Source organism: Sus scrofa, chromosome 1 (genome assembly GCF_000003025.6).
Source record: "Sus scrofa isolate TJ Tabasco breed Duroc chromosome 1, Sscrofa11.1, whole genome shotgun sequence".
Lineage (NCBI taxonomy): Eukaryota > Metazoa > Chordata > Mammalia > Artiodactyla > Suidae > Sus > Sus scrofa.
The window spans coordinates 92,167,625-92,193,136 of NC_010443.5; the positions used below are offsets into that span (position 1 = coordinate 92,167,625).

General features: G+C 40.6%; 1 protein-coding gene across 2 annotated transcripts in view; it reads right to left on the reverse strand.

The window, feature by feature from the left end:
- The window catches only part of CD109 (CD109 molecule), a 159,405-nt gene that overhangs the window by 85,950 nt on the left and 47,943 nt on the right, over window positions 1-25,512 (reverse strand). For both annotated transcript variants that reach the window (XM_001927545.6, XM_021092387.1), the window contains 2 exons: window positions 11,236-11,275; window positions 7,252-7,336 (listed from right to left, as the gene is read on the reverse strand). In XM_001927545.6, the coding sequence (XP_001927580.3) occupies window positions 7,252-7,336; window positions 11,236-11,275 (125 nt within the window). The remainder of the gene's footprint in view (window positions 1-7,251; window positions 7,337-11,235; window positions 11,276-25,512) is intronic.

Below are 25,512 nucleotides of genomic sequence, written 5' to 3' on the forward strand. Positions count from 1 at the left end.
AACTCACGGACTTGAAGAACAGACTTGTAGTTGCCAAGGGGTAGAGGGAGAGAGTGAGATGGAGTGGGAGTTTGGGGTTGGTAGATGCAAACTATTGCATTTGGAGTGGATAAGCAATGGGATCCTGCTGTATAGCACTGGGAACTATATCTAGTCACTTATGATGGAACATGATGGAGGATAATGTGAGAAAAAAACATATATATATGTATTATATATATACATATAAATGACTGGGTCACTTTGCTCTACAGTAGAAATTGACATGACACTGTAGATCAACCATAATGGAAAAAATTAAAATCAAAAATAAATAAATAAATAAATATCAAAAAAAAAAAACCAAAAAACAGGCTCACAGTCACAGAGAACAGACAGTTACCAAGGAGACGGGAGCAGAGGAGGGATGGGCTGGGAGTTTGGGACTAGTCGAGGCAGATTATGATAAAAATAGGATGTACAAACAACAAAGTCCTACTGTACGGCACAGAAAACTCTGTTCAATACCCTGTGGTAGATAAACCATAATGGAAGAGAATATGAAAAAGAATATACATATGTGTGTGTGTATGTGTAAATACACATGTGATTCACTTTACTGTAAGCAGAAATTAATACAACATTGTAAATCAACTATACTACAATAAAATTTTTAAATGATAAAATATAACACACTCCAAATTAAAGAGAATAAAACAATCCGTGTTTAAATGCACCATCTTCCCAAACAAAAACAGTACAGCTAGTGGAAACCTGGTTACAGCAACTTCAGTGTCAAATTCCTTCATTCAGAAGAGTCCTCAGAACCTAACACTGCTTGCTTCTCTGAGGGAGTGCAGATTCAACCCTGGTCTGCTACAGTGGCTTAAGGATCCAGTGTTGCCACAGGCGTTGAGGAGGTCACAGCTGCAGCTTGGATTCGATCCCCAGCCCAGTTTCAAGCCCTAGGCCAGGAACTTCCATAAGCTGCAAGCCAAAAAAAATGAAAAAAAAAAAACAAAACAAAACAAAACCTAACACTGCTCGTACCTTGTCAAATAACTGCATAACTAAAACACCAGAATATCGTGGGGTTTTTTGCCTTTTTTTTTCAGGGTCACATCCACGGCATATGGAAGTTCCCAGGCTAAGGGTCAAATCTTAGCTACAGCTGCTGGCCTATACCACAGCCACAGCAATGCCAGATCTGGGCCACATCTACGACCTACACTGCAGCTCCCAACAAAGCTGGATTTTAATGCACTGGGCGGAGCCAGAGAAGAACCCACATCCTCATGGATACTAGTTGGGTTTGTTATCACTCAGCCACAACAAGAACTCTAGAACATCGCATTTTAAGTTATATCATATTTACAATATTCTCAGACACAAATTTTTTTTTTTTTTTGGCTTTTTGCCTTTTCTTGAGCTGCTCCTGTGGCATATGGAGGTTCCCAGGCTAGGGGTCTAATCAGAGCTGTAGCCACTGGCCTACACCACAGCCACAGCAACGCGGGATCCGAGCTGCATCTGCAACCTACACCACAGCTCACGGCAACACCAGATCCTTAACCCACTGAGCAAGGCCAGGGATCAAACCCGCAACCTCATGGTTCCTAGTCGAATTCATTAACCACTGCGCCACGACGGGAACTCCACAAATTTTTTTTTTTTTAAACAATTCTTTTTTTTTTTTTTAATTTTTAAATTTTTATTTATTTATTTATTTTTTGTCTTTTGTCTTTTGTTGTTGTTGTTGTTGTTGTTGCTATTTCTTGGGCTGCTCCCGCGGCATATGGAGGTTCCCAGGCTAGGGGTCGAATCGGAGCTGTAGCCACTGGCCTACGCCAGAGCCACAGCAACGCAGATCCGAGCCGTGTCTGCAACCTACACCACAGCTCACGGCAACGCCGGATGGTTAACCCACTGAGCAAGGACAGGGACCGAACCCGCAACCTCATGGTTCCTAGTCGGATTCGTTAACCACTGCGCCACGACGGGAACTCCAATATTCTTTTTTTTTTTTTTTTTTTTTTTTTGGTCTTTTTGCTATTTCTTGGGCCGCTTCCGCGGCTCCACAAATATTTTTAATTTTGATTATAACGTGAAAAGATTTAGCTTTCCAAGCCTCACCTAATTCATTTATAATAATTATGAAATGAGAATACTAACAGTTACTGTTCTATAAAGAATCTGGAAATTAGGGAGCTCCTATTGTGGCTCAGCAGTAACGAACCCAATTAGTATCCATGAGGATGCAAGTTCCATCCCTGGCCTGGCTCAGTGAGTTAAGGATCCGGCATTGCTGTGAGCTATGGTGTAGGTAGGTTCCCGACACAGCTCAGAGCTGGTGGTGTTGTGGCTGTGGTGTAGGGCAGCAGCTACAGCTCCAATTCAACCCCTAGCCTGGTAACCTCCACATGTCGAGGGTGCATCCCTAAAAAGACAAAAAAAAAAAAAAAAAAAGAATCCAGAAATTGGGATAAACTAATCATTCCAAAAATAAAAGCTCAACAATTTTTAAAAAGGAAATCAAAGCTTTCTAGGTTAGTATCATTAACAAAAAAAGGATCTTTTTTTTTTTTTTTTCAGAAAATAACCATAGCACATCAAGTTTACAAAATAATAATAGTTTCTGTTTCTCATAACCTTTTTTTCCCCATGTCATTTCCAAGAAGCAAATGTCTCAATTCATCAAATAGTAAATACATTCTAATAAACCTTAGATTAAATAATATTTTTGAAAATTCTAAAATTTTTAGAATTTCCAAATTCCTTGTCCACAGGAGTTATGGAAGTGACCAGATGTATGTCATGTTACTTTCTTTACAGTCCTTTAGAACCTTCTATGATGAGGGAAAAGAATCTTTTATTTTAATGAGGTAAGAATAGCGAGCAGATTTTCACATCAAAGCTAATCAACAAATGCAGATTTTTATTCATCTTGGTTAAAATTTTCAAAACTAAAAAGAGAGTGTTAACTTTCTTCTCCAGGAAATTTTTAGTAACCTCTGCATATTAACTAGGCCCTGATGGGATAGATGACCACTAGTAACCAAAACTGTTATTATCCACTCATAGAGGTGACTGCAATAGCTAATATGAAATAAATTTTTTTTCTTTTCAGGGTGGCATATGGAAGTTCCCAGGCTGGGGTCAAACTGGAGCTACAGCTGCCCACCTACACCACAGCCACAGCAATGCCGTATCCTTAACACACTGAGCCAGGCCAGGGATTGACCCCAGGTCCTTATGGATTCTAGATGGATTCATTGCCACTGTGCCACAAAGGGAACTCCCTGAAATAAATATTTAAAAATCGTATCTAGCCACGTTTCTGTCGTGGCTCAGTGGTTAGCGAATCCGACTAGGAACCATGACGTAGCGGGTTCAATCCCTGGCCTTGCTCAGTGGGTTAAGGATCCGGTGTTGCTGTGAGCTGTGGTGTAGGTCACAGACGTGGCTCAGATCCCTTGCTGCTGTGGCTCTGGCGTAGGCCAGTGGCTGCAGCTCCAATTGGACCCCTAGCCTGGGAACCTCCATATGCCGCTGGAGTGGCCCTAGAAAAGGCAAAAGACAAAAAAAAAAAAATCATATCTATAACTCAATAACAACCACCCAAATGGTATGACAGCAGCACTCATCTTTTGAAGTATATCCAAGGAACAAATGGATTTAAATTCCTACTCTTTAACCCCAATTCAGTGATAAGACCAAAATTACTGCCCATGCAACTTACTTTGGTTCACTCAAAATAACAGGATTTTGATTGGGTATGGAGGCATCTGCTATGCTACACAAAGCTTAAAACTGAAATCTTAGGGGTTACACTGCTTATCCATTTGTCTTTCAATAAGTATTTATGGGAAGCCCACTCCATGACCAGCACTGTACTGGGCCCCAAGGTGAGGCAGTGACCACCACAAAGACCCGACCCCCTTCAAAGGACTGGACTAGCCATGTGATTAGTGCTATGAGAATTCTAAGGCAGAGGCAAGTAGTCATGCAAAGGCCTCTTGCTCAGAAAAAGTGTTCTGCATTCTTGGAAGCAAAAGTAAAGTTTGGGAGGAGAGTTTGGGAGGGAAGAGAAGGTGCTGGGTGAGATGTTTCAAAAGTATGAAACTAGAAAAAACTGTGATAAACTAAAAATTTGAGCTCAAGGCAATGGTCTGGAAATTTTCATGCAACACAGTCATAAAATTAGATGTATCTTTTAGTCAAGAAGGAGGAAGGGGTGGGAAAATGAGGAGGAAGAGAAAGAGAAGGAAGAAAAGGAGAAGAAAAGGGAACTCTCCTACACTGTTGGTGGGAATGTAAATTGATGCGACCACTATGGAAAACAGCATGGAGGTTCCTCAGAAAACTAAATATAGAACTGAAATATAGCAATCCCACTTTTGGGCATCTATCCAGAAAAAAACATAATTTGCAAAGATACATGCCCCCCAATGTTCACTGCAGTGCTATATACAATAGCCAAGACATGGAAACAACCTATATGTCCATCAATAGAGGAGTGGATAAAGAAGCTGTGGTACATAAATACAATGGAATATGACTCAGCCATTAAAAAGAATGAAATAATGCCATTTTCACCAACATGAATGGAACAAGAGACTCTCATACTTAGTGAAGCAAGTCAGACAAAGACAAATATCATATGAGATCACTAATACATGAGATCTAATAAAAATGATATAAAAGAACTTACAAAACGGAAACAGACAAAGATTTTGAAACCAAACTTATGTTACCAAAGGGAAACATGGGGGGATAAATTAGCAGGTTGGGATTGATGTATACACACTACTCTATACAAAATAGGTAGGTAACAGGACCTACTGTACAGCACGGAGTAATCTACTCAATACTGTGTGACAACCTACCTGGGAAAGAATCTGAAAAGGAATGGATATATGTATATGGATAACCAATTTAATTTGCTGCACACCTGAAACTAATACAACATTGTAGGTCAACTGTACTCCAATAAAATTTAAAAAGAAGAAAGAGAAGGAGAAGAAGAAGAAAAGAAACAACAGCAAGTCTGGATGCAAAGTAGAGAAAAGATAGGATGTGGTAAATATGGAGCCAGGAAACACTTTAAGAAACTATGACAGTAGTTGAGAGGAAGATGACAATGGCCTGGATCAAAGAAGCAGCAGTGGAGAAAAGTGGGGGATTTGAGGAGATATTGGATAGTGATTGGATATGGGGATTGATGGAGCTGGAAGAGCACACTGACTTGGCAGTGAAAGAGATGGTGGAGTCCACTGAGATAGAGAGGAAGAAAGAACCAGGTTTGGGGGAAGATGATCATTTAAAGTATCTGTGAGTAGTTCCCGTTGCGGCTCAGAGGTAACAAACCTGACTAGTATCCATAAAGATGCAGGTTAGATCCCTGACCACACTCACTTGGTTAAAGGAGCCGGTGTTGCCATGAGCTGTGCTATGCGTCACAGACAAGGCTCAGATCCTGCGCTGCTGTGGCTGTGGTGCAGGCCGGCAACTGCAGCTCCAAATTGACCCCTAGCCTGGGAACTTGCATATGCCACAAGTTGATATATGAATAACTTGATATATGAATCGTAGACACATCTTCACCCTTGTGTCACAGGGATTTTTTTGCCGAAAGTATGTGAAGCCAGAGTCTGCAGACATTCTGGCGTGTGGACTGCTTCTGCCAGGGGAATCCCTGCCACCGCTTGGCACAAACCCCCACCTGGAGACAAATGCTGTGAGCAAACAGTGCTGAGATGGGGCCCAGCTTCACCAGCTATTACAAAAAAATTCTGAAGCTTTCACAAACCAAAGCACAGATATGGACACATCAAAAATAAATACTACAAGGCACTTCTTTGAGAAGGAAAAGCAAGCACCTCTCCAAAGGGGCTGGGAGGCCCTGGTGTAAGTGAGGTATGCTAAGGTTTGCAAGCCTTTGTCAGGTCTGGAGGGAGAAGGGCAGTGAGGAGGGCCAGCTGAGGGCGGAAAGGAGCTGCGATGCCCCCCCTCCCAGGCTGCCTCCTAAGGAGGCCTAGCTGCCCCACCCACTAACAGGTACCCAGGAAGGGGCCTGCTGCACAAGTGTCATCCTAGTCAAGTCCTTGCAAACCCTAAGGGATGGAAAAAGACAGCAAATGCAGGTTTTTTTTTGGGGGGGGGGAGCGCTGCACTCTCGGCATATGGAGATTCCCAGGCTAGGGGTTGAATTGGACCTACAGCTGCTGGCCTACACCACAGTCACAGTCATGCCAGATCCGAGCCTCGTCTGCAACCTATACCACAGCTCACGGCAATGCCGGATCCTTAACCCACTGAGTGAGGCCAGGGATCGAACCCAAAACCTCGTGGTTCCCAGTCGGATTCATTTCCACTGTGCCATGACAGAAACTCCACAAATAAATTTTTTAAAAAAATGTTATAACAGGGAGTTCCCATTGTGATCCAACATAAGTGTCCATGAAGATGCAGGTTCAATCCCTGGCCTCGCTCAGTGGATTAAGGATCCAGCATTGCCGTGAGCTGTGGTGTAGGTCACAGACACAACTCGGATCCTGAGTTGCTGTGGCTGTGGTGTAGGCTGGCAGTTGTAGCTCCAATTCAACCTGTAGCCTGGGAACTTCCATACGCTGCAGGTGAGGCCCTAAAAAGCAAATAAGTAAGTAAATAAATAAAAATGCTGTAATAAATCCTGGAATGACGTGAGGGCAACTCCAGCCTATCCTTTTGAGAACCACTGATCTGGAACTCTGAGGATGATCTGTGCAAAACAAGACTCTGTGCTGTTTAAGCCAGTAGATCAAAATCATTTATGCCACTGGACAGCACTCACTTCGGAGTGGGCTGAAGTGGATGCTGAGTGTGGGTTTCTGACTCCTTTGCTAATTGCAATAACACAACCAAGACTCAACTTCCACTATTGACAGAGAAAAAAATTAGCACTTAAGGGGTAAGTCAATTTAATCCATGTCACCTGAATGAGGAATAAATAAATGTACAACTTTTTAAAAAAATCTCTATCAGATAAAGCCCTTGACAAGTCTTGGACACCAGACTCTGGGAATTATTTTAGGACTAGATCAGCTTGAAGCGGAGAAATGGGGACAAAGATCTGTGTAGACGTGTTCCATGCTTAATTATTTAATTTGTTTCCTGACCGTTGGGGTATTTTAATAAGCAACACATTTTGCTAATGTTCTGGAGTATATAATGAGCTCTTCATCACACAGTTTCATAACAGTTTATAGTCATAAAAGGCAATATGATACTTACTTTGCTGTGACGGTGCCATTTAAACTCTTAGAGTTTAAAGAACAATATAATGGTGTCTGCAATGCAACTTCAAATTTTGGTAATACTAGAAAAGAAAAGCAAGAATATTTTAAACAATCCATTTTCCTGTCATTTTCAGGTTAACAAACTAGAAAATACAATTGTTCTAAAGGAGTCAATAACTGGTACTATGAGCTCCAACCACACATGAACACATAGATGAAAGTACTTCAGTCCACTCAAAACCCTACGAGGCTGGAACTAGACAGGGAAAGTGGGACCAGCTACCATAGACACTTGTGTCAGTGGAAGCTTCCATGTGAACACTAGAAGAGCTTTTATCTCTCTCTCTCTCTCTTTTTTTTTTTTTTTTTTGCTTTTCAGGGCTGCACCACAGCCACAGCAACGCAGGATCCAAGCCAAGTCTGCAAACTATACCACAGCTTACAGCAACGCTGGATCCCAACCCACTGAGTGAGGCCAGGGACCAAACCCAAGTCCTCATGGGTACTAGTTGGATTCATTTCTGGGGAGCCACAGTGGGACCTCCTGAAGACCAGGCTTTTCCATTCAACTGTTGCCCATCAGCATGGCCTTATGCTTATTAAAACACTTCCACATCACTTGGTAAATAGCTGCTCTGAGCAGCCCCTCCCTGGGACTCTTCTCCACTTTGGCCACTAAAAGCACATCTGAGGCCCAAGACTGTCCTTCTCCTGCCTGGTGACACAAAGCAGTCACAGAGGATCCATGTCCTTTGAGACCATCCAAAGCAAACCTGGTAACAGTCTGATGCAAGGAAGTGCTCAAGAGAAAGCTGTGCAGCAGAATTTCTAGTAACTAAGTAACTAAGTAATCTCGTAACTCATAGTTACTAGTACTAAGCTGTGGCTAAAAAGCAGATACTAGCTTCTGAAAGCAATCCCCAAATTAGAAACCCCTACTTTAATTAGCTCTATGTAATTAAGATATGAAATATTTTATAAACAGTAATATTATTTAATATAAAGCACTTCACCAGAGTAAAAAATTTTCCTTCCAATCTGTAGAAATTTATAGAAATATTCTTCTCTAACTTCACTAACCAATGAAATAGATTGGTCTCATAACAAGGCATCTCATCATTCAATTAATACAAGAGAAAAATCAAGATGACCAACAAGTCAGCAGGACAGGGCAGACCCAGGCCCAGGATAAAATCCCGTGGCTTCCTGAGATACCCTGAGGCCCAAGACCAGGTCAGGACTGGAGGGCCAACAAAGCCCCCTGATGCAGAAGTCAGGGGCCACTCACAGGTGGAATTTCCTTAAAACAAAGAAATTAAAATGTCCCCTCCTCAGAGGGCCTGCACAATGCAGGTTCAATCCCCAGCCTGGCACAGTGGGCTAAAGGATCCAGTGTTGCCGCAGCTGTGGCTCAGATCTGATCCCTGGCTTAGAAACATCCGTGGCTGCTGGGGCAGCCAAAAAAAAAGGTCCCCTCCTCAAACATCACAGGTGGATAATCAATCCCCCTCCTCACTACACCCCCTTTAACAACATACAAGCACCTAGCACCATCTCCATGTGAAGTGACAATAGCCTATAAAAACTTTGGCCACCTCTGGCCACCTCTAGATCAGGCTGTCCAAAAGAAATGTGAGCCACATGGTGTACTTTTAAATTTCTAGTAGCCACATTTAACAAGTAAGAAGCAAGTGAAATTAATTCGGGTAATATTTTTACTTGACCCCATAAGTCCAAAATATTATCATTTCAACATGTAATCAATATAAATAATTATTATTCATGAGCCAGCTTTCTTTCTTTACACTGTCTTCAAATTTCGGTATTTTACACACTTAGAGCACAGTCCACTTGGACTAGCCACCTTTTCAATGCTCAATGGTTACGAGCCACAAATGGTAAGGGACCCCTGAATCAGACAACATAGTTCCAGATCAGTTAACAAAGACCAGCATGAGGTAAGAATGGTTTTTGCATTTCTAGTTGGTTGGAAAAAATCAAAAGAACATTTCATGACATGGGAAAATTAAATGAAATTCAAATTTCCATATTCATAAATAAAATGGTATTGGATCACAGCCACTTTCACTTACATATTGTCTATGGCTGCTTCATGCTACAATGGCAGAGTTGAGTAGTTATGACAGAGACATATGGCCCACAGGGCAATATGCTATCTGGCTCTTTCTCGGAAGAAACGTTGGGCTCCCTGTGCTGGTTGATCATGAGACTGAGCTGTGATGATGCTGGACCATAGCCACAAAGGTGTAAGCAAATGAGTTTCCAGGATTTCTACTGTCTCAAAAAGTAACAGAAATCAAAGGAAAAAGCTCATGTAACAACCTCAAAATAGATGTTCCAAATATACTAATACTGGGATTCCAGACCTTCATTCTCAAAGTTTCCCTCCTCATCTACCAACAAAATAATTGGGTCACCTTGTTTACATCTATGTTTCCAACTGAGAAATTATGAACATGGCACCCGCAGGAAAAGGGTTTACTAATTAAAGCCTGTCTTTACCAGAGCTGAGCTAATGGAAATATGGAAAACAACTGAGGTGATGCTTTAAAAAACACTGCACAAAATTTTAAATATATTACAAATACAACAAAGTAGAAAAAGACTAGATAAAAAAGTGCGTAAGAAAAAGACTAGAAAAAAAACTAGATCGGAGTTCCCAGGTGACTTAATCGTTAAGGATCCAGATCCAATGTAGTCACTGCTATGGCTTGGATTTGATCCCTGACCCAGGAACTTCTATAAACCATGGGTGCAGCCAAAATAAAAGTTTTCTAAAAAGATTACATTTTTCCAAGGAAGATGTATAGATAGCCAACAAGCACATGAAAAAATGCTCAACATCACTGATTATTAGAGAAATGCAAATCAAAACTACCATGAGATACCACCTCACACCAGTCAGAATGGCCATCATTAATAGGTCCACAAATAACAAATGCTGGAGAGGGTGTGGAGAAAAGGGAACCCTCCTGCACTGTTGGTGGGAATGTAAGCTGGTACAACCACTATAGAGATCAGTATGGAGATACCTTAGAAATCTATACATAGAACTACCATATGACCCAGCAATCCCACTCTATGGCATATATCCAGACAAAACTTTCCTTAAAAAAGACACATGCACCCACATGTTCATTGTGGTTCTATTCACAATAGCCAAGACATGGAAACAACCCAAATGTCCATCAACAGATGATTGGATTCGGAAGATGTGGTATATATACACAATGGAATACTACTCAGCCATAAAAAAAGAATGAAATAATGCCATTTGCAGCAGCATCGATGGAACTAAAGACTCTCATACTGAGTGAAGTAAGTCAGAAAGAGAAAGACAAATACCATATGATATCACTTATATCTGGAATCTAATATAAGGCACAAATGAACCTTTCCACAGAAAAGAAAATCATGGACTTGGAGAATAGACTTGTGGTTGCCAAGGGGGAGGGGGAGGGAGTGGGGTGGTTGGGGAGCTTGGGGTTAATAGAAACTATTGCCTTTGTAATGGATTAAAAATGAGATCCTGCTGTGTAGCACTGGGAACAATATCTAGTCACTTACGATAGAGCATGATAATTTGAGAAAATAGAAGTGTACATGTATGTGTAACTGGGTCACCATGCTGTACAGTAGAAAAAAAAACTGTATTGGGGAAATGACGATTAAAAAAATTTTTTTCAATTAACCAAGGTTAAAAAAATAATAAAAATAAATAAAGTTAGCAAATAAATAAATAAATAAAGATCAGAATAACACAACTACTGGCAATCTTGTTCCTACTCCTCTTTATAATGAACTTTTACCAAGAAAAATGTTTACACCTATAAGAAACACCAGGATTTTACCTCCATTTGGGTTTTTGCTTTAAATAATCCATCTCTCAGAAATTTCTCTTATCTCTGTGGAAAGCAATAAATGTGTTTTCCTTCAAAATAAGTTGAAGAACTCTTACCATATTCTGAAACCTGAAACGACTGATAATATGTCTGGTCCTATTGGGAGGAAGAAAAAAAAGACAAGAAAATAATGAGTTCTTATTTAATTATTTTGCTTGTTTAGCTCACAAAAAAATTTAGAAAAAATTTTAAATTACATGTATGATTTAATGAACAAAATGATTTACCTTAACCTGTATAAGTTTATTTTCAGTGATTTGCAACATGAAGTCTGAGATTTAATGAGTTTTTCTTGCCAATTCACTAATGTAAGACCTATCTCAATGGTCTGCATGTCACTGAAACAAACTCCTTAATCTGACTTCCATCTTTTGTGAAATGAGACCAAAATAATTAGGTAATTTAGGAATTTATGCAGCAATGATAACACATGTCAAACTAACAGGAAATAACTTCAAATTTGGTTTATATCCTTATCAAAGCCAACTAATGGAGACAATAAAGTTACACATTAATCAGATATTTAAAACATCAAAGATAACAAATTATCATAAACTAACACTTTTTATCCTTCTAATTCCTTCTAATTTCTACCATAACTCTTAATACACTCTACCCTATTTTAACATATCATTATTTCCTGTTTCTGAGATCAACAAGAAAATGTGTAGCCTAGTTTCTTTTTTCTTCAACTCCTCATATTTCTATGTCCATTCTAAATCATAGGCAACACATTAAATAGAACCCCTTCAAAATAGTTAAGAAGTTCCACAAATGTCTATTCCAATTCTGACTCCCTAAGCTTACAAAGCAAATACACAGATTAACTTTTTAAAAAATCATTCTTGTTTAATCTATAGTTACAGTGCATAACCTAAGCTAATATATTACAAATCAACTATACCTCAATAAAAAATAAATAAAATTTTAATAAATAAACTGTACACCAAGTTAGTTTTTTAATCTCAAAAGAAGGATACAGTTCATCTCAAAGTATAAGACAAATGTAACTACTTACATGCCAACAAGATAACTGCGTAACACAGGAAAAGAAACCATAAGAAGCCAAAAAGACAACCAGAGAATGGGAGAAAATCTTTGCAAATGATATGACTACAGGGCTTAATTTCCAAAATATACAAACAGCTCATACAATGAAATAACAATTATAACAACAACAACAACAAAAAAAGGGCAGAAGCCCTAAATAGACATTTCTCCAAAGAAGACATACAGATGGCCAGTAGACACATGAAAAGATGCTCAACTAATTATTAGAGAAATGTAAATCAAAACTACAGTAAGGTACCACCTCACACTGGTCAGAATGGCCATCATTAATAAGTCTACAAATAACAAATTCTGGAGAGGGGGTGGAGAAAGGGAACCCTGCTAGTGGGAATGCAAGTTGGTGCAACCACTATGGAAAACAGTATGGAGGTTTCTCAGAAAACTAAAAACATAATTGCCATGTGATCTGGCCATCTCACTCCTGGCCATATATCCAGACAAAACTAAAATTCAAAAAGATACATGTACTCCTATGTTCATAGCAGCACTATTCACAATAGCCAACACATAGAAACAACCCAAATATCCATCAACAGATGAATGGATTAAGAAGATGTGGGACACATACACAATGGAGTACTACTCAGCCATAAAAAAGAACAAAATAATGCCATTTGTAGCAACATGGATGGAACTAGAGATTCTCATACTAAGTGAAGTAAGTCAGAAAGAGAAAGACAAATACAATATGATCACTGATATCTGGAATCTAAAATATGAGACAAATGAACTTATCTACAAAAGAAACAGACTCACAGACATGAAGAACAGACTTGTGGTTGCTAAAGGGGAGGGGAATGGTTAGGGTTGGACTGAGAGTTTGAGACCAGCAGATGCTTACACACAGAATTGATAAACACCAAGGTCCCTACTGTACAGCACAAGGAACTATATTCAATATCCTGTAATGAGTCATAAGAGAAAGGAAAAAGAGTAAAATAATAATAATCATCTAAAACTTGGCTTCCTTGTTGTCATTTATAGGAGATCCCAAAGAAACTGTGTCGATCAAAGTCTTTAAGAATCTCCATATTTGTACAGCACAAATGAACCTATGTACAGAAAAGAAACAAACTCATGACCATGGAGAACAGAAGTGTAGTTGCCAAGGGGAAGGAGGAGGGAGTGGGATGGACGGGGAATTTGGGATTAGTAGATGCAAACCATTGCATTTGGAGAGGATAAGTGATGAGTTCTTGCGGTATAGCACAGAGAACTATATTTAGTCACTTGTGGTGGAACATGATGGAGGATAATGTGAGAAAAAGAATGTGTGTGTGTATATATATATACATACATATATATATATATGTATGTATAACTGGGTCAATTTGCTGTACAGTAGAAATTGACACAACATTGTAAATCAACTATAATAAAAAAAAATTTTTTAAATAGAATCTCCACATCTGTAACTATTATCTTAAAGTGTTTTCTTGTCATATATAGGAATGTTATCAATTATATGTCTCTGATTCATTTATAAATTCTAATTTGTCATCCTCAAAAATAAAATCAAGAAGGCAATCTACCTGTAATACTGCTTTACTGTTTGACATAGGAAATCTAATCTTCAGTAAGTTGCTTTTTGCTTTAGCCCTGAGGTTGGTCCAGGAAGGGTGTGGAACCAGCAATGTGACAATGATGTGGTCTGTTTGTCAATTTCCTACAGCAAACACTGAGTGAGTGTACATATAAAACATCACAGGAGGCTCTGTGAAGGTAGGTCACAGCCCTCAGCCTCAGAGGGTCAATCTAGAGCTGCAGGGCTAACGCAAGGCTGACCTGCCTGGAGCTCCGTGTACAATGCTTCTGTGTTATTCTCTCCTCACTCGACTCACCCACACTTCCACGGCTACCCATCTTTCAAGATTAGGTCAAACATTGCTGCTTCCCTGAATTCCCAACGGAAAAGTCACATCTCTGCCCCAGTGCATGGCAGTCCTTTTTTCTTTGTCACTTATACCCTACAGCATAAATATTTAGGTATAGGGCTTATCTTGCTGCAAGTTCTTCAAGGACCAGGTTCATGTTGGACCATTTATTATCCTTTGAGGTGCCAATCTAACAGAGTGCCTGGTACCAAAAAAAGGGCTCAAAGGATATGTATATTAGATTAAAATGGCTAGTTTTGACAAATGTGGAAAATCACCTAGTTTATTTGGGCCTCCTTTAAATAGCCTTGAAACCAATTTTTAGGCAAGTATTTGTTTAACGCATAAGTAAATTACATGAGATTATATTTGAAATGAATTCTCCCTGCCTGTATCCTATATTACTCATCATCCCTACAATTCCCAGATTTTCTATCTCTCTTTACCATCCCCTCTCCTTCATTCAGTCTATAAAACATGTCACACCTTCTGCTCTTCTGGTACCCTTAAGTATCTTTCTGTCTCCTTCTTTGTTTCCTTAAGGATCCTCTTTTCTGATCCTGACATGTTGGCCTCTCTCATTCTCAGAACAATACTCTTCCCTTGAGTGAGCTCACCAACTCTCAGGGTGTTAGCTACCATCTCCACATTTAAAGACTCCTAAATCTTTCTCTCTGGCCCATCCCTTGAGCTAGAGATTCAGACTCAAATCTATCTCTGGACACCTCCACCTGTATGTTCAACAGAAGGTCCTTGACATCTTTATCTGGATTTTAGCCTCCACTGGGGATCTTTTCTTGATGGCCTTCCCCACACTGGGTTATATGTCCTTCCCTGCAGGGAGCCGAGGAGATGCAGGAGGCCGAGGAAGGGAACTAGCCTGATGGCACAGTTCCGAAGGCAGGGTTCCTAACCGAGGAAAAAAAGCCTACCCGCCGGCACAGTTCCGAGGGCAGGTTTAGAAATGGGAAAAGGGCTTAACCTGGTGGCACAGTTCCCAGAGCAAGTTCTAAAAATAATGAGGCTCACCTGCTAACCTGACAACAACGGCAACAATAACAAAATGAAGGCTTTGCACAGCAGTGCAAGAATAAAAATCGCTTCTTGGAAAAATCAGTCTTTCTTGTTATTTACTTATTATTCAATATTTCCTGTTATTTGTTTGTTATTCTTTGTTATTTTCCTATATTGTTTTGTGACTCAATAAAATTGGAACAACAAAAAATTGGAACAGTAATAAAATAATAAGAGCTTCACCTTGGTTGAATTCCCCCTATTCAGATCCAATGTAGGTACAAACAAAGTATTCATTAGTTTGTTACAAGTATGAATAGGTTTTAGAGTTAGGTAATTGTGGAACGTACAATAGGTTAGAATAGGTTAGACATACATTATTCTTGATGGAAAAACATAATAATCTTACTTTTCATGAATTTTGTAGGAGGCTTTTAAGTTTTAGGAAATTAAGTTGCTTTGATATAAAAAATATTTTCTCCGGAGTTCCCGTCGTGGCGCAGTGGTTAACGAATCCGACTAGGAACCATGAGGTTGCGGGTTCGGTCCCTGCCCTTGCTCAGTGGGTTAACCATCCGGCGTTGCCGTGAGCTGTGGTGTAGGTTGCAGACGCGGCTCGGATCCTGCGTTGCTGTGGCTCTGGCGTAGGCCGGCGGCTACAGTTCCGATTCGACCCCTAGCCTGGGAACCTCCATATGCCGCAGAAGCAGCCCAAAGAAATAGCAAAAAAAAAGACAAAAAATATATATATATATTTTCTCATACTGTCCCCTGACCATAACACTTTGAAGATAGTACCCCAAGCTTTAATCTAAAAAATGAATTTTTGTAAATTCTTGTGCTCGTGACCTTTCTAGTTGTTAAAGATTAGCTTAAAACAGTAACAGGTGGTGCTTGCTAAAAGTAACCACAAAACGTTTTGTACCGTTTTGTACCGAATCGCCTTCTTTTCATATAATGTTTTTTTCACATGATGTTTTGTACCCATTATAGTTTTACATGATGTATTGTATCTGTTTTAATTAAGAGCCTTAGAACACAATGTATATCTACTGTACCATGTAATCTAAAAGTTTAACCTTTAAAAATATGACCTAAGCACTGTAATGTAAGTTACAATTAAGCTGTCTATATAAACTGCTGCTTATGCTAATAAAATTTGAGCAGTCCAGCGCCCTGAAAGAAGGGACAAAGAGGCGCAAGCGCCGACACTGTCCATCCCTGCAGGGACACCCTGGCTGCTGGAGCTGGACTCAGGCACTTTCTTTCCCATAAGGCCTGTGTATAACTCAATCACTTTACCTAATGTGTTAGTATCCACTGTGTGTCCATCACCTGCAACAGACCGTGAAGTCACAAGGGGCTCAGCACCTAGTTAAGCATGCCTTCAAGGTCTGTTGAAGGAAACTATGAATAAATGAATGAATGAATTGACTTTTTGTCCTCAGGCCAGTTCTTATGGGCTCATCAGATCAGCCTCAGTTATTATATAGCATCTCCTGTAAAAAACTCAAATAACCTTCTCATGAGTAGAATCAGACTACCCTGAGGAGGCACATTCATCCATCAAATGACCCATGCAGTAGTTTTAACCCTCTCCCTGAATATGAAAGGACATGACCATCAGGAAGTGGAATAAGTCAGCTATCATGGAAAACTGAAGGAAGAGTAGAAGGAAAGTGCTTCTTTCCACTATCACTTAAATTGTTCCAATAAATCAAGAAATCATTTTTTAATCGAGTGTTGACAATGTCCTTTATACCAGATGAGGTTTTCCAGGGTATTTATAAGCAGAGAAGTGAAAATCAGGAAATAAATTATTTTACTGTCCAAGGGGTTTGAAAAGTAGAAATGAGTTTTGTCATTTTGAACATATGGTCATTACACAATCGGCCATACCAATTTTCACAATGAGTTTAGGTTTAAAAATATTTTTACATGTATCTGGAATCTAATATACAGCACAAATGAAACTTTCCATAGAAAAGAAACTCATGGACTTGGAGGAGACTTGTGGTTGCCAAGGGGGAGGAGGACGGAATGGGATGGACTGAGAGCTTGGGGTTAATAGATGCAAACTATTGCATTTGGAGTGGATAAGCAATGAGATCCTGCTCTATAGAACAGGGAACTATATCTAGTCACTTGTGGTGGAACATGACGGAGGATAACATGAGAAAAAGAATGTATGTGTGTGTGTGTGTGTGTGTGTGTGTGTATAACTGGGTCACTTTGCTGTACAGTATAAAATTGACAGAAAACTGTAAACCGACTATAATGGAAAAAATAAAAAGCATTAAAAACTGTTTACAAAATATATAATCAAGAATGGTAGAAGAACAAGTTAAGAATGTTGCCTATAGCCTGAACTCTACAGGGCAGACCATTCTCAAGACTCTGACCTTTAAAGTATAACACTATTCCATTCACAAAGAGATAAAAAGTTGCAGAACTGAGTAGCATTGGTCTTGTTGGAAGTTTATAGGAACAGGTGACAAGGCCCACTGCCAAAAGCTGCAAGAACAAAGGATTCCCACACCAAGAAGTTTGCAAAAACCAACCACAACCTCCTCCTCTTTTGGTATAAAAGCAGCCTGAATTCTGACTCTGGTTAAGATGATTCTTTGGGACACTAGTCTATCACCTACTTAAACTGCTGGCTTTCTCAAAAAAGTAGCTATTCCTTGACCACTGCACCCTCCACCCAAAAAAAAAAGAATGATAGAAGATACTGAAATATTTTAAGTTAACAATAATTCAGGGAATTAGCAGCAGTTTATGCCACATACAAGCACAAAAACACTGGGGAAAAAAAAGTACCTGCATTAGTATAGAACAGGGATCAGCAAACTTTTTCTATATAGGGCCAGATAGTAAGTATATCAGGCTTTGCAAGCCAGAGTCAGCACCAGCTAATGAGACCAACTGTATGCCAATAAAACTTAATACACAAAAACAGGTGTTGGGCTGTAGTTGGTCTTTAGTTCAGGGTTTGCTCATCCCTGGTCTAAAGAATAAAATTTATTTCCAAATTATTCTATATTAGTCCTAGCTGAACTAAACTAAATTTGACTGAATCAAACTAAAACTAAAACCATGGAGCAAAAACAACCTCAGACCTTTAGCAGGAAGTACAAGTTCCATTTAGTAAACAACTTGCCTTCACTTCCAAAGAAACAATCTGCTTCAAAATAAGTTTTTAAACTGTAACTGCAATGTATACGTCTAAGGATAACCTGACCCCCTTGCTGTACAGTGGGAAAATAATAAAAAAAAAATAAGTTTTTAAGATTTATTCCAGCTCATCAACTACAGCTGGTGCCCATTCACTCTGCCAGCAAATGGGGAGTCTGACCTGAAGACCTAAATACTTGGGCAGCCTGACTGCTAAGAAAACACCTTTCTGGACAAAACAATACGAAACTCATCAGCGCCTCCAGAGCTCTGCTTTCCCCAGTATAGTCTCTGTTCTGGAGAAAAGCACGCCTTTAGGAAAGCTGCTCTTCAGCACACCTATCCACTCTCTATTTGTATTAGACATAAGCCCTCCCCAACTAGATTTTCTACACAGCTTCCACAGCAGAATGGAAAGTAGAACCAGGAGGCAATCTCTTTAACTATTTTGTCCCTTTATCCCTAAGTCAACAGTTCACTGTGATGGTTTACATTAAGGAAATCAATCAAATGAAAGGGAAAAGATGGAAAACACACCATTTTCACTACCTTCCTAAGAAATATGCTATGACTACAGTGCAAGTTAGAGACATGAATAACTAAAACTATCTATTCCAGTTACAGATTTCCCTTCTCTAACCATGAAGCCATCCAGCTCTCAAGAAGGTTTCTATTTTTAACAAACTTCAGAAAATATGGTACACTACATGACTGCTACAAAATATAGATTTCTTTTTTTTTTAATGCAGGCAGCTTCTTTCAATTTTTGCTGCTGGAATAAAAAGAAATGCCAGAAACAGAATTCAAGGGCTGGATGGATTCTCTTTCTTTGCACATGTATGTTCATTTATGGTCATTTTAACTGCCCAAAAGTCAGCTTTACTATTGATCTCCAGGGTCTGGATTTAATTTTTATTTAAAGATGAAGAAAGGCACTACATGTTTTAAATCCACACATAACAAGTTGTTAAAATGGAACTATTTCAGACTCAGTTTTGGCTTTGTCCCCCAAAATAAGAAATGCCAACTACAGGCACGCAGTTGCAAGAACAGCACCAGGACCTGCAAAGCTTTCCAAAAACTGGTTTTGCAACTCTCCAGAAAGGAATTTTAGGAGAAAGCTATTGATGTGCTAAGAGTCACACACCCCACCCCCAGAGACCAGGAGAGAGTAACCTGCCCCTCACTTCAGGCCTAGAGGAAAGGGCTTCCATCAGAGGATCCAGAGCACTGGACATGATGGGGGAGTGACCTCAAGGTGGAGCTGGAGGCACTTGACACACCTGAGAAACCTCAGCTGCTGTCCCCTGTACAGAAGGCTGAGTGGAGAGAGAGTGCTGTGTCAGGTGACCTGGGCCTGCTGAGTTTCGGGGAGCAAAGAAAACACGAGCTTTTGTGCTCAACTAAATGTGCAAAGGCACGCAAAGAGCCAGCACGCAGTCTTCTATCCTGATCCAAACCAGACTCCCCGGGAGGCTTAAGGCAGCCGCAGCAGATGGAGCGGGAGCTTCAGGCTGCCAGCTGGAGAGGAAAGAGTGGAAAGCATCAAAGATGCTCCAGCTTAGAGGCCTCCCAGCCCCCAAAGTAGGCAGGGGTGCTCCACAGAACCCACAAAAGAGCCCCAAGAAGAAAAGGTGTTCTTTTTAAACACCTGCCAAGCCCAGAGAGCTCTGCGGCCAGCTGACAACATATTCAACTGCCATTTTTGTCATTCACATGTCACCCTTTGGGGTCAAGTGGGAGTTTTTTACCCCTCACCTATCTTGCTTCCACCTGATCAGATCCTGCAGGAGTGCAGTGCAGCCTAGTGAGTTGGGGGTAGGCAGCCAGACCAGAGAAGACACAAATTGAGAAAAGAGGGCACTTAATTTTATCGGGGTGGGCAAATTAATTACTGAATGCAGACGTCTGTGTGTGTACTCATAACCAAAAATGACAAGACCCAAGAATAACCAGAAAAATAGTGGGATTTGCCCTCCATTTCAGGCATTGGGTACATTTGTCTTTTCTCCAAAGTTTGCATTCTTTTCTCTAAATATATATCTGTTGACTGGATGATATTTCCCTCGTGAATTCTTAGTAAATTTTAAGTTCTTTGCTAATTTTACCGTAAAGATCAAGGAGGGGAAAACAAAGGATATTGCTTGATTACTATTTTATAGGTATTAAGGCTAAGTTTAAGAATGGTAGAAGGGATCAGAATAAAGCTAAAAATATAGAACTTTCCTGTTGTACGTTAGGAGGAAAGAAACACTAGCCAGTAAACTTCTGAAGATAACAGACACAGACCCTACTTGCAAGGTGCTTACAGTCAGGGAAGGCTTCAGGTAATAAAAGCTTTTGCTTGAGGAGTCACAAGACTGTGGACAAGTCATTTGAGCTCTGGGTTTCAGTGGTCTTTGGGAGACTGTAAGATTTCTGGGAAAGTAGGAGAAAGGAGAAGCCAGGGAGGAGCCATAGGTTTGAGTCTTAAATACGGAGACGACATGTCTTCTGCAAAAGAAAAGGACGCACATGGGATGGGTGTGGACAAGGTAGACATGTAAATCTGGCCGAGGAATTTACAGAAACTCCTAGGTGATGACTTCCCTGTTTTCTTTAGGAAATACAAAAGGAGATTATCTACTGAGAGTGAGGCAGAAGGAACCAGATCTCCCCATGAGAAAGCATCTTCCTGAATCCCTCCCTCCTTAGAAAGGACCTCAAATACTCTGGTGCCATCAAGACTGCAGCTAAACATCTGAGGAACTGAAGTGCTCCACACCCCACAGTTACTCACAGTGGTAGGACTTGGGGGGAATGGATCTAACTAATAACCAAGACACAGACCACGCAGAGCTCCGAGGCATGCAATGCCGCAAGCACGTTCATACTCCTAAAAACTTTCACCATGTGCAGTATACATACATTATGATGTACATGGGGCTTCCTAGGTAGAAAAGAACTAACTAGAAGCACACTCTCTTTAAAAACAAATGAATAAAAAAAAAAAATCACTCATTTAACCCTCTCTGTTCCTACTGAAAGTAGAAAGGATTAAGGTTTTCAAAGACATGCAATATGACCAACTCTCTTGGGCATCACTCAATGAAGAGGAAACAGCAGAAATGTTGATACAGATTTGGACTGAATGAGAAAGGTCCCCAGAGGCAAGGTTATTCCATTTCCTGCTCATTCTCCTCCTTTCACTCCACCCAGGGCCTCAGGACTCATTTCAGTGCCTCACCTCAGTACCCAGCACCACTGCCAGCAGCCAGAGTCCAGTGAGTTACAACTTCCAAAAACTCCCTCCATGTCACTGACAAATAAGCATCATATAGGACTATAGGGAGTTCCCTTCGTGGCTCAGCGGTTAACAAACCTGACTAGGATACATGAGGATTTGGGTTCAATCCCTGGCCTCACTCAGTGGGTTAAGGATCCGGTGTTGCCATGAGCTGTGGTGTAGGTCACAGATGCAGCTCAGATCTGGTGTTGCTGTAGCTCTGGCGTAGGCCAGCAGTTGTACCTCCGATTAGACCCTGGCCTGGGAACCTCCATATGCCACGGACGAGGCCCTAAAAAAAAGACAAAAGACAAAAAAAAAAAAAAAAAAAAGACTATATACACATCGCATGAATGTCAAGCTTCTGTTTTTGATGTTGATAAGATATAATCACTGAGTCCACGGTTTTAAAGGGTCCAGGACCTCCATGTACTTTCTGTGAATCTACCTCAAAATAAAAGTTCTTTTAAAAATTAATCTTCTTGGAGTTTCCATTGTGGCTCAGTGGATTAAGAACTTGACTAGAATCCATGAGGATGCAAGTTTGATCCCTGGCCTCACTCAGTGGGCTAAGGATCTGGCATTGCCACAAGCTGCAGTATAGGTCGTACACGTGGCTCAGATCTAGCATTGCCTGTGGCTGTGGTATAGGCCTAAGGCTGTGACTCCAATTCAACCCCTGGCCCAGGAATTTCCAAATATAGCAGGTAAGGCTGTAAAAACTAAAAATAAAATAGTAAATTTTGTGATATACACCTTACCACAAAAAAGAGAAAACTACACAGATGATATATCTGTATGTATGACTGATTCACTTTGCTGCACAGCTGAAACTAACTCATGGTAAGTAAACTTTACTCCAATAAAATTTTTTCAAAAATAAAACTACACATTAGAGTTCCCATCGTGGTAGAGTGGAAATGAATCTGACTAGGAACCATGAGGTTGTGGCTTCGATCTCTGGCCTTGCTCAGGGGGTTAAGGATCTGGCGTTGCCATGAGCTGTGGTGTAGGTCGAAGATGTGGCTTTGACCCTGCATTGCTGTGGCTGTGACACAGGCCAGCAGTTGTAATAAATAAATAAATAAATAAATACTACACAGATCAGTAAATTCTGTAGTAGAGATGTTGTGTAAAAGGACCCACAGAAGAAGAGAGATTGAAGTGTTTACCCCCTGCAGGCTGACACTCTAAGAAATCAAAATTCTAGGAGTTCCCATTGTGGCACAGCGGAAACGAATCCGACTAGGATCCATGAAGACACAGATTTGCTCCCTGGCCTCACTCAGATCCTTTCCTTAAGAATCTCACATTGCTGTGAGCTGTTATGTAGGTTGGCAGCTGCAGCTCAGATTAGACCCCTAGCCTGGTAACCTCCATATGCCACAGATGCAGCCCTAAAAAAAAAATAGAAATCAAAATTCTAAAAGCAATTCCTTCTTCCTTTTCTTACTACACGCAAGAGAGAACTTGAGGTCTTTCCCCCAAAAAAAGCAGTCTTCTTTCAAGCAGAGCCTAGCAACTGTATTTTGGAAGCTTCATCTCCATTCCAGAGAGAATGACCTGTCACAGGCTGCTCCAAGTTCCTGATTCAGTTCTCATCACCGGCCGGGGGGCTTACCAGCTGCTACCTGTAGAATGCTTCAAGCACGAGAACTATCAAAAGATGTGCTGTTCTACAAAGGACAACGGCTCCAGACCCACCTTGACAGGAGAAGCAAACTGACCAGGGGAAGCTGAGCAGGGAGGCACAAAGATAAGGTACATCTGGAAAGCTGCACAAAGCTGTGCGACCAGCAGCCCTTACCTGACCTTCCGCAACAACTAGCTCAGGGGAAAGGGGATGTAACAACTCAAAGCAGACTGTTTTTGGATTACAACTCAAAGCAGACTGTTTATGGATTACAACCTGACACCCACAGAATATCACACAGGGCTTTCAAACAGTGACTTCAGGCCTGGGGCTACTGAACTTCCTACCTTGTATTTCCTGTCCACCAGCCCAATACTGGCTTAAAACTGAGACAAGGAGTGAGTGAGAAACTGAAGTCAGTTGCAGCCAGAAGAGTTTATGAGGTTGTCTAGTCCAGGGGTCCCCCACAGTCTGTGCCCCAAATCATGTCAGAAGCTGCTATAAAAGTACAAGTTGTGCCCTCAAAACATGCTTTAGAAAGTCTAGGCTGCCAGGGAGACAAGCCCCGCTACCACCTAGAGGGGAAGGAAGTAGCAGGGTCTCACCACTAGGGAGTTCAAAGAATAAATCAGGGGCTGCCTGTTCCACCACCCAGAACTGCCTCACACTAGAAGGGAGGGAAACTGAAGAAGCCTGGCTGTGGTCACAAGAGCAGGACTTCTCAACATGTGGTCCTGAAAACAAACAGGATTTCTCAGAATGCTTATTTAAAATGCTGGAATCTAATATACAGCACAAATGAACATTTCCACAGAAAAGAAAACCATGGACTTGAAGAATAGACTTCTGGCTGCCCAGGGGGAGAGGGAGGGAGTGGGAGGGATCAGGAGTGTGGGGTTATCGGATGCAAACTATTGCTCTTGGAATGGATTTACAATGAGATCCTGCTGTGTAGCATTGAGAACTATGTTTAGATAGTTATAGCGCAACAGAACAAAGGGACGAAAAAAATGTATATATGTAAGTGTAACTTGGTCCCCATGCTGTACAGCGGAAAAAATAAATAAAATTAAATTTAAAAAAATGCGAATTCCAGAGGCTCAGAGGGCTGAGGAGCCCTTTTATCTCTGGGAGATTGGGGGAGCTCCACCCTTAACCTCAATCAGTGGGTTAAAAATCCAGTGCTGCTAAAGATGTGGCTCAGAGATGGTGTTCCTGAGGCTGTGGTGGAGGCCTCAGCTGCAGCTCTGATTCAACCCCAAACCTGGGAACTTCCATATGCCACAGATGTGTCCATAAAAAGAAAATAAATAAATAAATAAATATTTTTAAATGAGAAAAAAAAGATGTGCAACTACTTGGGAGAATCAAGAATACTGGTCAAGAGATAAGGTAACTAGAAAATACTACAAAAAGTGAAAATACCAAGCAATATCTAACTTCTAAAACAAATTATCTTCCCAAAGTGTATTTGTAAGAGGATTACCAAATTAGAGCACACTTTTCCACTTGACCTATAACATACATGATGTCAAACATCTCTGTCAGAGTTCCCATTGTGCACGCAGTGAAAATGAACCCGACTAGTTTTCCATGAGGATTCAGGTTCAATCCCCGGCCTCACTCAGTAAGTAGGTCAAGGATCTGGCATTGCTGTGAGCTGTGGCGTAGGTTGCAGACCTGGCTGGGATCTGGCATTGCTGTGGCTGTGGTGTAGGCCTGCGGCTACAGCTCCTATTCAACCCCTAGCCTGGAAACCTCCATATACTGTGGGTGTGATCCTTAAAAAAAAAAAAACAAAAAAAAAAACCTATGTAAAGCATGCATCTACGGTGGAGTATTACAGCTAAAATAAACCTCTGCCCTCTGACAGGAGAACCCGGTGTTCCAGGAAGTCAGGGGAAAATGGATGGAAGAGGCTAAGAGACAACAAGAGGTCAAAGGTCAAAGTGTGGGCAAGACACATGCCTCCTCCGGAGAGTGCAGTCCCCATTCAACACAATCGTATACCTTCAGGATGTGCATAAGTAGAAAACAAAAAGTCAGTGCTCTTCCTAAGTTGCACTAATTTTAAGAGGGCTTAAAATAATAATCATCATCTTGCTTTTCAATGTAATTAAACTAACATAGTAAAGTCTATGAAGATCTAGAGGGCTTACTATGCTCCATCATCATATACTACACAATGAAAGAGAGAAAAAGAAGAAAAACCTAGAAAGTTTGCTGGGTCCCAATAATTACTCATAATTAAAATCCTGAAAGTAAAAAGCAATACTTGAAATTCAAAAGCAATTTATATAAC